This window comes from Sinocyclocheilus anshuiensis, unplaced genomic scaffold, assembly GCF_001515605.1.
Source record: "Sinocyclocheilus anshuiensis isolate Anshui unplaced genomic scaffold, SAMN03320099.WGS_v1.1 scaffold745, whole genome shotgun sequence".
NCBI classification, from domain to species: Eukaryota; Metazoa; Chordata; class Actinopteri; order Cypriniformes; family Cyprinidae; genus Sinocyclocheilus; species Sinocyclocheilus anshuiensis.
The window spans coordinates 1,105,712-1,120,750 of NW_015540128.1; the positions used below are offsets into that span (position 1 = coordinate 1,105,712).

At 38.5% G+C, this 15,039-nt stretch overlaps 1 protein-coding gene across 3 annotated transcripts in view; it reads right to left on the reverse strand.

Moving 5' to 3' along the window:
• The window catches only part of LOC107687250 (tyrosine-protein kinase receptor Tie-2-like), a 30,215-nt gene that overhangs the window by 5,450 nt on the left and 9,726 nt on the right, over nt 1-15,039 (reverse strand). For all 3 annotated transcript variants that reach the window (XR_001634110.1, XM_016484503.1, XM_016484502.1), the window contains exons 10-17: nt 13,820-13,978; nt 10,367-10,501; nt 10,023-10,298; nt 7,033-7,332; nt 5,993-6,153; nt 5,016-5,226; nt 4,816-4,926; nt 4,524-4,714 (exon numbers count right to left, since the gene is read on the reverse strand). Coding sequence is in view for 2 of the 3 variants with exons in the window: in XM_016484503.1 (XP_016339989.1) it covers nt 4,524-4,714; nt 4,816-4,926; nt 5,016-5,226; nt 5,993-6,153; nt 7,033-7,332; nt 10,023-10,298; nt 10,367-10,501; nt 13,820-13,978 (1,544 nt within the window). In the remaining variant the exon portion in view is untranslated. The remainder of the gene's footprint in view (nt 1-4,523; nt 4,715-4,815; nt 4,927-5,015; nt 5,227-5,992; nt 6,154-7,032; nt 7,333-10,022; nt 10,299-10,366; nt 10,502-13,819; nt 13,979-15,039) is intronic.

Genomic DNA, 15,039 nt, shown 5'->3' on the forward strand with positions numbered 1-15,039 from the left:
TCGAGGTGTTGCAGGATGTAATGCAGTCCCATGTTGACTGCATCATCCACAGACCTGTTTGCTCTGTAGGCAAACTGGAGAGGATCCAGCAAGGGTCCAGTGATGTCCTTCAGGTAGGCCAGTACCAGTCGCTCAAATGACTTCATGACCACAGACGTGAGAGTGACAGGTCTGTAGTCATTAGATCCAGTGATTTTGTTTTTTTTGGGGACCGGAATGATGGAGCGTTTGAAGCAGCAGGGAACTTCACTCAGTGCCAGTGATTGGTTGAAGATCTGTGTGAATACGGGGGCCAGTTGGTCAGCACAGACTTTAAGACAGGCAGGTGAAACACTGTCTGGGCCTGAAGTTTTCTTAGATTTCTGCTTCCTGAAGACCCGGTTCACATCCTCTACACAGACCTTAGGCGCAGGTTGAATGGTGGGGGAGGGAGGGAGGGGGGTTGCAGGGAGGGTAGGTGAATGTGTGAAGTGCAGATCAGAGCGGGTGCTGGGTGTCAGTCTAGCCTTTTCAAATCGACAGTAAAACACATTCAGATCGTCAGCCAGTTGTTGATTCTCCACAGACTGTGGGGGTGGTGTCTCGTACTTAGTGATGTTCCTCAGACCAGTCCACACTGATGCTGGGTCGTTGGCTGAAAACTGTTTTTTCAACTTTTCAGAGTAGTTTTTTTTAGCCACTCTGATCTCCTTCGTCAGTCTGTTTCTGGCCTGGTTGTACAAGATATGATCCCCACTTCAGTAAGCATCCTCTTTGGCATGAAGAACGTGTGACAGATATGGCATTTAAAAAAACAAATAAGTCCGGACTCATGAAAGTGCGTATAGCACAATTTTCTGTTTCTATTTGGCATGCGATTTATGCACAGAAATTGACTTTGGCGTGCATATGATACGCACGTGTTTGGCGTACATATGATACACAATCAATGCTTGTAGTAGAAATAGAGAAGTGATGGTACTCAACCCCACTCCCCCACCCAAAAATAAATAAATACAAACTAAAGTACTAAAAAAAGTACTTTTTAATTTTCATAATTTGCAATGAATGTATGTAGTGCCAAAATAAATCATATGCATTTGCATAGATGTAAAAATATATGTTATTTTGTTATTTTAACATAAATCCTTTTAATTTATCAGGTCAAGAAATACAAATTACTCCATAAATCAAAGTAAATAAAGACAAGTATCATCAAACACAGGTCATTACATTAACTTTGTTTAAAAACATTTTTGTTACATTTATGGTACAACAAATAATTGTCAGGGGGGTAGGTGAATGTGTGAAGTGCAGATTAGAGCAGGTGCTGGGTGTCAGTCTGGCCTTTTTCGACAGTAAAACATTCAGATCGTCAGCCAGTTGTTGATTCTCCACAGACTGTGGGGGTGGTGTCTTGTACAAGGTGATGTTCTTCAGACCAGTCCATAATGACGCCGGATCGTTGGCTGAAAACTGTTTTCTCAGCTTTTCAGAGTAGTTATTTTTAGCCACTCTGATCTCCTTTGTTAGTCTGTTCCTGGCCTGGTTATACAATATTTTATCCCCACTTCTGTAAGCATCCTCTTTGGCGTGACGAAGCTGTTTGAGTTTCCCAGTAAACCACGGTTTTTTAGTAGTTTACAGCACTTTTAATAAAAAAAATTGAACAAGTCAATCTGCGATAACAAACAGGAACACAGGGGGATGCCAAAAGACCACTAAATGATCTAACTTGACCTGACTGTTCCAGATTTACTAAACCACTGACTACTGCGTAATCTAAAACACCTTCAGCCAGCATCCAGTATAAAACACTCGTGCTTTTAAGCTAAATAGCTTGCTGATTTTTAATTTTTTTACTGACATCTGTACGCGAGTACTATTATCTCTGCCATCTCTGATGAAATCGGCCATGTTTTCTCTGCGTTAGCGCTGTTTTGAACTTACTGTTTGAATGTATTTGCTTACTGGATCCCTAGACTTTCCAGGAGTTTGCCGGTTGATCTGATCGCAAAAAAACCTGCTTCTTTGTATTTTCATAATGTATTGTTGACACGTGCGAAACATACATTTAGACTACTACTGTTATGCTATTTAAAGGGGTCATAGGAGGCTACATGCACTTTTACAAGTTGTTTGAACTGAAATGTGTGTTGGCAGTGTGTGTACACAACCACCCTATAATGATAAAAATCCACCTAGTGTTTTTATTTAAATCCCCCAAAATAATAACCCCTTACTCAAATCAAGCCGTTCTCAGATTCTTGGCTGAGTGATGTCACACAGACCCAGGCTCCTCCCAAGATTGATGATTGACACTGGCGTTTTGAGCTCATTAACATTTAAAGGGAAATGCTACAAAAACGGCTTGATCTGAAAAGAGCTGTTTTTGACAGGGTAAAAAAAGGTGTTTTTTACACTACTATTGAGACATTTTAACCAAACTATGTTACAGACTTTTCATTAAGACCCTACAGAATCATATCAACTTGTGGAAAATGGGCATCATATGACCCCTTTAATAAATAAAAACACTTAACGTAGCTTAATGGTCTATACGGCGCTAAGGACCTAATTCAATATAGGCTACAGTTTGTTAATACAGATAATAATAGGCAAGGAAAATAAGAAGATAAGCACAGAATATGAACGCAAAGCACTTAATGTGCAATTTAGCGCATTTCTGCTTGCCTGCATAGTTTGCATCATCAAGGTAACTGAATTTGGTCTTTTAAATGCAGAAGTCACGTTAAGCGTAATGATAATCTAAAAATGTGCTTTATGTGGTAACATCTAAATTATTAATCTACTAATTAATCTTATTTTAAAAAATGTAAAAAAATTGTATTTAACATTATAAATATATTACGTTACACCATTAAAACTAAATTTAAGGCTAAGAACAGATAAATAGCTCTTTAACATATAGCCTATACAATTGTTACTATTTTTTTTTTCCAGTGGGAGATAAATGCTTAACGTAAAACTTTGCGTGCTGCATTCATATTCTGGGCTCTTCAGTAGTTTGATCTTTTAATATCACTGTCTTAATGCATAGCTAAGCCAGTTAAAGGGATAGTTCACCCAAAAATGAAAATGTGATGTTTATCGCGTATACGCGCGAGAGATAACTTCCGGCGCTTGCGTAAACTACGCCAGAGCGTGTACACACCTCACTCACCGGATGCCGTGCGCGCGCTCAAAGCAGTTGGACATAGTGGTGTATTAGAGGTAAAAAATTATATAAATACTGATCGGTTTCTCGCACAAACCGATCGTTTCGTGTCTTAGGACATCAGTGTGTCGTCACGAGCTGCAGGGTTTAATTTGGATTTGTCTGTGCATGTTTTTTTTACTCTCATAGATTTTGTTACCATTGCCATGCATTATACGACTGATAGACTGCAACGGTTGGAGTTAAAAATCATCATTTGTGTTCTACTAAAGAAACAAAGTCACCTACATCTTGGATGCCCTGGGGGTAAGCAGATAAACATCACATTTTCATTTTTGGGTGAACTATCCCTTTAAGCGTAAAAATATGCACTTTGATCACAGTGTGGTTGTCTTAGAGGTATAGTGTTTATGACAAGTGAAAGTGAGAGAAAATTGATTTTCCCTGGTTGCTGTTTTAGAATATTATTAAGCCACATTAAGAGTTTACGCTTTTCCACTCCATTGCACTAACTTTGCGCTCACGTCTCGCGTCATTCACAGTTTCTCGAGCATGACACGGCATTCTAAAAATGCGTCAAAAGAGGGTTTTTTCCCCCAAATTCTCAAAGCAAAAACACGTTCTATGTGGTTTGTGAATGCCTTTTAGAATGTCCTGCGATGGGGCCCCCCAAAAAGGCAGGGATGTTTCATAGGTATGAATACTTATGCAATGGAATAATTTCAGTTTTTTATTTCTGATAAATTTGCAAAGTTGTTACAAGCCTGCTTTGTGCTTTGTCATTATGGTGTATGAAGTGTAGATTTATGTGGGGGAAAAAAGTAATTTAAAGCAGTATAAGGCTGCAACATAAAACATGAAAAAAAAATGAAATGCAAGGCACTGTATATACTGCTCTGAAATGCAACATTCAGCTGCCAGGTGCACTCATCGCTCTAGACTGGGGCAGTCACAATGTAATAGCTCATTGGTGTTGTAACATGCCTACCTAGTACCTAGTGACCTAGTTTTCCTGAGTTGCCCTGATTAGTTCATTCTGTTCACCTGTGTCCTGTTAATTAAGTCATTAGTCCCTCTCTTGCTTTTGTATAAGTTCTCCCCATTTCTGTTCGGTCCTTCGTTGGTTATTATTTATGTAACGTTGGATATGCTTTGCTGTGTTTCCTCTGGTCCCTGTGGATTTATGATTATAGACTGTTTATTGGATTCCCCTTTGTCGTGCACTTAATTCATCATAGCAACCCGCGACAGGTGTATAGATATTATTTATATATTATATGTTTTCATTACTGAATCCAATAAATATTTTTTATAAATGAATTGGAGCAGAATTATTATGCTGGTGGTCAGTGTTTTCCACGCTCACCTGTTTCTGGCTCAGGTAGTCCATGCCATGCGCCACATCTGCAGCAAAGTGCAGTAACTGCTGCGAGGAGAGCGTGGATGCGGTGCTGTTAGCGATGGCAAAGGCAGGGTCCGTCTCTAAAACGCGGCTCTTACGCAGAAAGTCCAGCAGGTTTCCGTGAGGAGCATATTCAATGGCCAAATACAGGTATCCTGCAGTAAAAGCAGACAGTGTGATTGAGCACACAAACACTCAAACAGTCATGTCGCATCGGAGAAGATCAGCAAACGTCTGTGGGATTTGAGGTGCACACCTCTGTGTTCACACGCTCCCAGAAGGTTAATGATGTTCGGATGATGACCCAGTTTACACAAGACCTCGAGTTCCCCGGCAAAGTCTCTGTGGTCGTCCTTAGAGGCATATTCTATGGTTATGACAGAGAATGAGACCTTGTGAGAGAAATTGTGCGAATGCTAACTCACATTCTGACTGTGTTCATTGAATTCTTCTCACCTTTCATTCTCTTGATGGCCGCGTCCATCCTCAGGCCATCTTTCTTAATGCGGGCTTTCAGCACCTGCCCAAAGTTTCCCTCTCCGATCACATCCTGGAACTTAATGTCGCTCCACTCCAGGGTGGGATAGGCCACAGATTGGCTGGAACTGGGAACTTTTTTGGGCACGTTCAGCGGCATGGAGCTAAACTGGACCACAGGCTCCTCTCTCTGTGAGCACAGGAGAGATCGATGTTTACAGATGAGCATTCAGCTCCAACACACCTGAAGCAGCTAATGAAGGACTTCAGGATCCAAACTCTGAACTGGAGCTAAACACTGCTCTATGGAGAAGTGTTAGTGCGAGAACCTTCAAGGCCTGTTCACACCAAGGATGATAACTATAAAGATAATGATAAAGATACAGTTCTAAAAATCATTCTCAATATTAAAGGGGTCCTATTATGCTCTTTTACAAAGAGTTGTTTTGGGGGTGTACTAGAACAGGCTCTCATACTAGGTTGTTCAAAAAACACATTATTTTTCACATATTTTACATTATTACAACACCTCTCTCTCCAGTCTGGCATGAACGGCTCGAATAGTTCCTGTATCAAATGAGTACGAAATACATTACAGACTAACTAAAGTTGAAAATGTGAAAAACCATAATAGGACCCCTTTAAAGAATAGCAGAATCCACACCACAGCTGTAACAATAAGGGCACAGAGTAACAATGTCGTTGGAATCACTTTCAGAATTATTTATTTTAAAGCAGCAGATGAATGTGCACTTAGAGAAAAAAAAGGGGACATCATCCACTGGTGTGGACGCTAATATAGTTATCTTTATAGTTATCATTCTTGGTGAGACCGGGTCTCTTAACCCTGCTATAGAGATAAAGCTGTGACTGAATTCAGCTGATTTTTACTGTGATAGACCTGTAAATTAATGCATACGGTCAGTGAGAATGCTGAATTTGGGTCGGCGTCTCACCACTATGTTGTGGAAGGCCTGCACCATGTGTCTCTGGAAAGTGGCTCTCTTGAGCTGCAGGACGATGCAGAAGGCCAGCAGGATAGTGATGCACGTCATGCCGGCGGAGCCCAGGATCGCGTAGAACAGCATGTTACCGTGAGCCTGGAACCTGTGCAGCTCTGAAAGAGGAACAATTTACAATCACTGTCATCAATAGCATTTTATAATGCTGAACAAATTTAAATATTTATGAAAATGAACTTTACCTGTCAAGTGTTAAATAACGTCACTTATTAAATGTTTGTTAATGTTAAATGTTAATAATGGTTCATATTTAATAAAGGTTTGTCTTTCTTCCTGCACGTTATTACTCATTTTGATCAAGCTATATCCGCTTAACTTTCTGCATATTTTCCATATCTGCATTTATTGTCATTATTTGTAAAATAATGACTATAAATGCTGATTTGTAAACAATTTGTAGAACTGTTTGAACTTATTGCCTGTGCCTGCATCACATGATGATAAAGTGTTTACCTGGTTATGACAGGTACTGTATTCACTGCAAAAAAGGGCTTATTTTCGATAGTATTTTTGTCTTGTTTCTAGTCAAAATATCTAAAAAATTTTACATTAAGATGCATTTACTTGATAAGCAAAATGACATAAGATATTTAGCCTTGCTTCTAGGGGGAAAAAATTAAATTAAGTGCATTTTGCTTAAAACAAGTAAAATTATCTGCCAGTGGGGTAAGTGAAATTCTCTTTTTTTAAGTAAGATAAGCCTTTTTTTGCAGTGTTTCACTGGTTCTTGTCAAATGCAGAAGAGAAATTACCACAATTTTGAGGCTAACTGCCATCATATATAAACAGTAAATGATCCTGTAGAGGGCAGTGTTACTCTCTCGGTGTGTCTCACAGGGTTCAGATGCTGACATGCGCTCCTTTGCATGCACTTGTGAAGCTGCACTAGTGTTCACGCAGAAAAGCTGCTTCTGTCATTAATTACTCTCCCTGACTGATTTCTTCAGTGGAACAGAGACAGCACAGAGACTCACGTGAGCTCTCCTGTGGCATCAGTGTCTTGAGGGTGATCTGCGGTCTCTCCACACTCTCTCCCATGTTGTTGACGCTCCAGAGCTCCAGCTGGTAGGTGGTGTCCTCCCTCAGACCCCTGAGCTGGAAGTGCATGTTGGTCTGGTCCTGCACGCCGAGCTCCACCTGCTGACTGTAGTCCGTCTGCTGGTAGCGGATCATGGCTCTGGAGATGGAGTGACCCTCGGCCACCAACCAGGTGATGACGGCTGAGGAGTCGCTGATGTTACAGGTGGAGATGTTGGCAGGAGGAGGAGGAAGCTCTGATGGATCACCGCATAACCAGTCAATAACTCCACTAGTATATCCAGCTCATCCGCATACATACAGTACACTCACATAAAGCACTTTATAATATGCAGCAAAACTGCTTGATTATTTTTGGCATTATCATCATTTTCTGTGAATTTGCTATGAAACTGTTTTGAACAGCACTGTGACTTTGGTGGATGAGAGACATTAATAGAGCTTTCAGAGGAGACAGCTCTATCAGTGATGTGTAGCGTGTGTGTAGCTGTGATGACACGCCAGTAACAACAGGAATCAATACATATATAATACTGCACTACAAAACCAGTCATAAGGGTCAATTTTTTTAAAATTGAGATTTGTACATGAATTGAAAGCTGAATAAATAGGCTTTCCATTGATGTATATAGTTTGTTAGGATAGGACAATATTTGGCTGAGATACAACTATTTGAAAATCTGGAATCTGAGGGTGCAAAAAAATCAAAACATTGAGAAAATCGTCCATGAAGTTGTCCAAATGAAGTTCTTAGCAATGCCTATTACTAATCAAAAATAAAATTTTTATATATTTACGGTTGGAAATGTACAAAATATCTTCATGGAACATGATCTTTACTTAATATCCTAATGATTTTTGACATAAAAGAAAAATTGATAATTTTGGCCCATACAATGTATTGTTGGCTATTGCTACAAATATACTTGTGCTACTTATGACTGGATTTGTGCGCCAGGGTCACAAATGGCTGCGAGCTTAAAAAAGTGAGAAGCACAAAGGCATCCTTACGGTCGCTCAGTGTCCAGGCGCTGACGGTGGGGCAGGCCTGTCCCGCGGCACTGCTGCTCGTCATCACGTTGCACTGGTATTTGTGTCTGGGTTTCAGCTCGTTCAGATGGAGGTCGGAGGAGTTCGACGCGAGCTGGAATCTCCTCTCGGTTCCCGAAGCTCCGACCTGCTGACACGTGACCTCGTAACTCCAGTCCTCCTCAGCAGGAGCGGCGTCCCATGACAGGAGCAGCACGGTCTGACTGATGGGGCTCAGCTTCACACCCACAGGGACCTCTGAGACAAACACAGGTGTTTTATTATTCTGCCGTGTGATGAACATGAGGCTATGTTTGCGCTCTTACCGAGCATCTGTGTGGAGAAAATGGCTTCGGGTCCAGGCTGGCCGGTTCCTCCCAGTCCGTGGCGACTCAGCTGCACCTGTGCGGTGTATTGGGTCATGGGAGAAAGGTTGTCCAACCGCACCAGAGAGCCGCTCGCTGTGGAACACATGGAGAAATGTGTCTGCTATCTACTCAAACATACAAAAGCAGTTCCACAGTTTTGTGATGATTTTCCACATATTGAGTATCAGTCCACTTAGCAAGAGTAATAAGCCAAAGACACACAAACATGTTCAAGAGTTTAGACTGTTTTCTTACGCATGTGCCCAGAACTAAACAACAGCGTTCTTCATTAGTTTTACTATCCTTCTGTTTACACCAACAAACACATTTAGCTAATAAAGAAAATTCCCCTACATTAAGTGAAACAACTAGGGATGTAACGATTCACTCAACTCACAATGCGATACGATTCATAATACTGATTTCACGGTACGATTTTCTCACGATTTTGTTTAACAAAATGAGATTTAAGACAAATTATAAATGAAAAGGTCTTCTTTTATTATTATTTGGACAAAATGCTAAACATTTCTTGTTATAATTGAAATGTCAAATAACAAAACTAAGTTTAAATTTTAAAACAAACCCCAAATCAAATAAATAAATAACACAAATAGGTTTTTAAAAGGGATAGAAATAATGATAATTTTGAGATATTTAAACGTTAAAGGAATGAGGTAATAGATAAGGTAATAGAGGCTAAAAAACTTTTTTTAAGGATAAGATTAGTGAAATGTAGCAGGATTCTCAAAAATTATGGAGAGTATTTAATGACTTAGGGTATCAGGAAAAGACTAAGATAAAATGTTCTAAAATTAGCCTTAATGTAGATGGAAAATTGATATCTGATCAGACAAAGGTAACAAATCATTTTAATAGATTTTTTACTATGGTTGCAGAAAAATTGGTAAATGAGTTTCCAGCACAAATTGGTATATTTAATCATAAATTAGTTAAGGAGTATTATGCTAAATGCGGTATTATGCCGGGAGGGTTTTTGTTTACTAAAGTAAAGGAGAGTAACGTTTTTAAGAAATTAATAAATCTTGAAAGTAGTAAAGCAACAGGGTTAGATAATATTCCAGTGAAGTTTCTTAAGGATTCAGCCAACTTTATTACTCCAATGGTTACCCATATTATAAATCTTTTAATTTTTCAAGGTAAGGTTCCTGATGAGTTAAAACAAGCAAGAGTTATTCCCCTTTTTAATAAAGGTAGTAGGTTTGAGTGTAATAATTATAGGCCAGTGTCAATTCTGAGTGCATTATTTAGCAATGCCTATTACTAATCAAAAATAAAATTTTTATATATTTACGGTTGGAAATGTACAAAATATCTTCATGGAACATGATCTTTACTTAATATCCTAATGATTTTTGACATAAAAGAAAAATTGATAATTTTGGCCCATACAATGTATTGTTGGCTATTGCTACAAATATACTTGTGCTACTTATGACTGGATTTGTGCGCCAGGGTCACAAATGGCTGCGAGCTTAAAAAAGTGAGAAGCACAAAGGCATCCTTACGGTCGCTCAGTGTCCAGGCGCTGACGGTGGGGCAGGCCTGTCCCGCGGCACTGCTGCTCGTCATCACGTTGCACTGGTATTTGTGTCTGGGTTTCAGCTCGTTCAGATGGAGGTCGGAGGAGTTCGACGCGAGCTGGAATCTCCTCTCGGTTCCCGAAGCTCCGACCTGCTGACACGTGACCTCGTAACTCCAGTCCTCCTCAGCAGGAGCGGCGTCCCATGACAGGAGCAGCACGGTCTGACTGATGGGGCTCAGCTTCACACCCACAGGGACCTCTGAGACAAACACAGGTGTTTTATTATTCTGCCGTGTGATGAACATGAGGCTATGTTTGCGCTCTTACCGAGCATCTGTGTGGAGAAAATGGCTTCGGGTCCAGGCTGGCCGGTTCCTCCCAGTCCGTGGCGACTCAGCTGCACCTGTGCGGTGTATTGGGTCATGGGAGAAAGGTTGTCCAACCGCACCAGAGAGCCGCTCGCTGTGGAACACATGGAGAAATGTGTCTGCTATCTACTCAAACATACAAAAGCAGTTCCACAGTTTTGTGATGATTTTCCACATATTGAGTATCAGTCCACTTAGCAAGAGTAATAAGCCAAAGACACACAAACATGTTCAAGAGTTTAGACTGTTTTCTTACGCATGTGCCCAGAACTAAACAACAGCGTTCTTCATTAGTTTTACTATCCTTCTGTTTGCACCAACAAACACATTTAGCTAATAAAGAAAATTCCCCTACATTAAGTGAAACAACTAGGGATGTAACGATTCACTCAACTCACAATGCGATACGATTCATAATACTGATTTCACGGTACGATTTTCTCACGATTTTGTTTAACAAAATGAGATTTAAGACAAATTATAAATGAAAAGGTCTTCTTTTATTATTATTTGGACAAAATGCTAAACATTTCTTGTTATAATTGAAATGTCAAATAACAAAACTAAGTTTAAATTTTAAAACAAACCCCAAATCAAATAAATAAATAACACAAATAGGTTTTTAAAAGGGATAGAAATAATGATAATTTTGAGATATTTAAACGTTAAAGGAATGAGGTAATAGATAAGGTAATAGAGGCTAAAAAACTTTTTTTAAGGATAAGATTAGTGAAATGTAGCAGGATTCTCAAAAATTATGGAGAGTATTTAATGACTTAGGGTATCAGGAAAAGACTAAGATAAAATGTTCTAAAATTAGCCTTAATGTAGATGGAAAATTGATATCTGATCAGACAAAGGTAACAAATCATTTTAATAGATTTTTTACTATGGTTGCAGAAAAATTGGTAAATGAGTTTCCAGCACAAATTGGTATATTTAATCATAAATTAGTTAAGGAGTATTATGCTAAATGCGGTATTATGCCGGGAGGGTTTTTGTTTACTAAAGTAAAGGAGAGTAACGTTTTTAAGAAATTAATAAATCTTGAAAGTAGTAAAGCAACAGGGTTAGATAATATTCCAGTGAAGTTTCTTAAGGATTCAGCCAACTTTATTACTCCAATGGTTACCCATATTATAAATCTTTTAATTTTTCAAGGTAAGGTTCCTGATGAGTTAAAACAAGCAAGAGTTATTCCCCTTTTTAATAAAGGTAGTAGGTTTGAGTGTAATAATTATAGGCCAGTGTCAATTCTGAGTGCATTATCAAAAGTGATGGAAAATATTATTTTTGAGCAGATTGAAGACTATCTTCTTAAACATAATATATTTTATTAGTTTCAATCTGGTTTTAGGAGGAAACACTCCACTGAGACAACAATTTTATATTTAACGGATTATATAAGGAAAGAAATGGATAAAAGGAAGTTAAGTGGGATGTTACTGTTAAATCTGCAAAAAGCGTTTCATACAGTCGATCACAGTATTCTGCTTTTAAAAGTTAAAGCAATGGGTTTTGGTAATATGGCCTGCAAATGTATTAAGTCTTACCTTGAAAATAGGTGTCAAATAGTAGATATGCTCCCTTGCGGAACATATGGGGTTCCGCAAGGGAGTGTATTAGGTCCTTTACTTTTTTATTATATATTAATGATTTAAAAATGGCCTGTTCAAATAAGCTTTTATTATATGCAGATGATGCAGCAATAATTGTGTCTCATGAGAGGAAGGAAAATATTAAAAATGAATTAAGTTGAGAGATTGAAGGGGTCTCCAAATGGTTTTGCCATAATAAACTGTCTTTACATTTGGGGAAAACTTAAGTTATATTATTCGGATCGACTGCTAAATTGAAAAAAAAAAAATGCTTTAGATTAGAGGTAAAGGTTGGAGATCAAATATTACACCTAAACGAGAAGTAAAATATTTGGGTTGTGTTTTGGACAGTAATTTGACAGGAGAAAAGATGGCTGCTTTAGCTCATTCAAAAATTTGTAATCAAATAAAATTTTTAGCAAGACAGGTAGCTTTCTTAGATACTCAAACTTAAAAAATGTTGGCTGGTGTATTAGTGCAGTCACACTTTGATTATGCTGCAGTTTTTGGGTATAGCGGTATTTCAAAAAAATTAAAAAATAAATTGCAGATAAGTTGTGTTGGGTTATTCCTGATGCATTTGCGAGATGAACATTATAGGAAAATTAGTTTTTTAAAAGTCGAAAAAAGGGTAACTTTTTTTGAAATTGGTGATGGTGTTTAAGATATTACAGAAAAATGCTTGGAATAAATTACCTGGGTGTGTTTAAGAGATACAAATTGATAGTATTTTTAGAAGGTAAGTTAAAAAATGGTTGTTTTTTCATTGATGTTTTGAAGTTTGTGTGGGAGTTTCTGAACTTGATGTGGATTGCACTCCATTTATGATTTGTTCGTCCATTTTTTTAAATACCGAAGACCACAATGGAAATAAGCCGAAGGCTTTTTTGTGTATTTTATCCTCGACAGTTTTGAAATGTGTATGAATTAGTCTTTTTGGACTTTTTTGTACTATGTTTTAAATTTTGTCAAATAAAACAAACAAAGAAACAAAATAAAGGAAATCTGTTCATATAAACAAACTAAGGCTTTGCCTGTGCTCTTTCCATTTAAAATTACAGTCAATCACTGTATTTTAATCATGATCCAAACAAAGATGCTGCATACATGCAGCATGAGCAGTTTTTAATCTAAATTAGATTGTATAATTCTGAAATTTGAAGCAACAGAATGGTCTGACTTTAGTGTTGTGAAACTATACTACATAAAACATATCTAAATGAAACAGAAACAGCAGACGGGCTGAATGAGATGCTGATTCACTCTCTGCCAGCAGGTGGTGCTTATGGAACAGCAGCCATACAGCGTTTCCTTGGTTACTGCTGTAAACAAAGCAGCCCTACGCTTATGAACTCAAATACATTATACAGAGGCAAAATGGAAAGAAAATCTAAACTTTTCTAAAGACAGTCACTTCCCTCAGATACATTCATATAAACTCCTACCCCCAGTTATATTGTGATTCATTTAACATCTCAAACGACTTGAACCGTTACATCCCTAAAAACAACACAAGCATTAGATGAGGTCAGTGAATCTGGAAGCAGTCATGTGCTTTTCCTCCGCTGTGAAATGAAAGGCCCTTCCGGAGCAATGACTTCACCCACATTCTTCTGACTAATAATATCTTCTGTATTTGACAGCGATCAGAAATATGTTCAGCTCATCACCTTTTTGTAATCTGTTGCACAATCGAAATATTTATTACACTGGACAGTTTGCCAAGAGCAACACTGTGACCTGTAACCTTGGATATGAAATGTTCCAGCTGTCGTATGCAGCAGCACACCACAAAAACACACAAGCGCCATTACCCTCAATGCTTCTCCATGTAGATGAGCTGTTCTGTTTGTAGATGAGCTTGACTGAGGTGACAGGCCCGTCTCCGGCGTAGGGCTCTTTATTGAGCAGCAGCAGCAGGTGATGCGGGCCGCTGTCATTCAAGAGCGGAGGATTCTGGGGCTGCGGAGGAACTGAAACCAGATATGAGGTAGCTGAGTACTAATCGACTAATGAAGTCAGTACAGCCTGTTATTAATGCATTAACTACAGCAAAACTAATAGAAACACTTATCCTCATATTGTTTCATCATATCCTCATATTGCTTTACACTGTACAAATTTTCTACATTTCAGATCACTAAGATATGGGCTGCAATGAATTTCCTTATAAATTAATGTATTTATGAACATAAGGCACTGACAGTGAAGCCATCTTACCATTGTGAAGTCAACCCAGAAGCCACATTTAAGCGGCACATGTTCCATGATAAGGTGAATTTACAAAAACTTTTGTGGCACATAGGTGGCATTTATTATTTTAGTCACAATTAGTTAAAAACAAGACACAGTCTGAATGCCGTGATAATGTTGTATGGCTCATTAGGCAGTTAGTTGAGGTCTAGTTAGTTGCGGTTAGTAGACTGTGTTCGTATGCGTGTGCAGTGGAACCGGAGCAGGAACGGATTCGCCTGCAGTGGGTTTTTGATTGTCAGAGCAGTTTTTACACATAGAGACGCCTTTAGAGAAACACAGATTTCTGTTCGTCTAGGATCCAGGATCTAAGCCAATCAGAGCAATGGTAACACCAACATGAACGGACACATTCAGGATCGTAATCTAATGGTGCGTTCAAGTCATCAAGTCAAGTCAAGTCAAGTCTGCTTTATTGTCAATTCTTCCACATGTACAGCACATACACACAGAGAATTGAAATTGCGTTACTCTCAGACCCTTGGTGCATACAGATAACACTAACAGTAGAACATAAATACAGATATACAGATTAAATATAAAATACAACTATACAAATATACAAATAAGGTAAAATGTAAAAAAAATATATAAAAAATAAAAATAAAAAATATATATATAAAGCAGCACACGCCAGATAGAGTGCAAACCAGTGAAGTAAACAACAGTGCAGATATAATGATTTGTAGTGCAAAAAGAGCTTATTTAGACTGATTAAAGTGACTGTGTGTGTGTATTTGGGAGGGGGGAGTGGGAGAGTCCGTCAGAGTTCAGTGGTGCG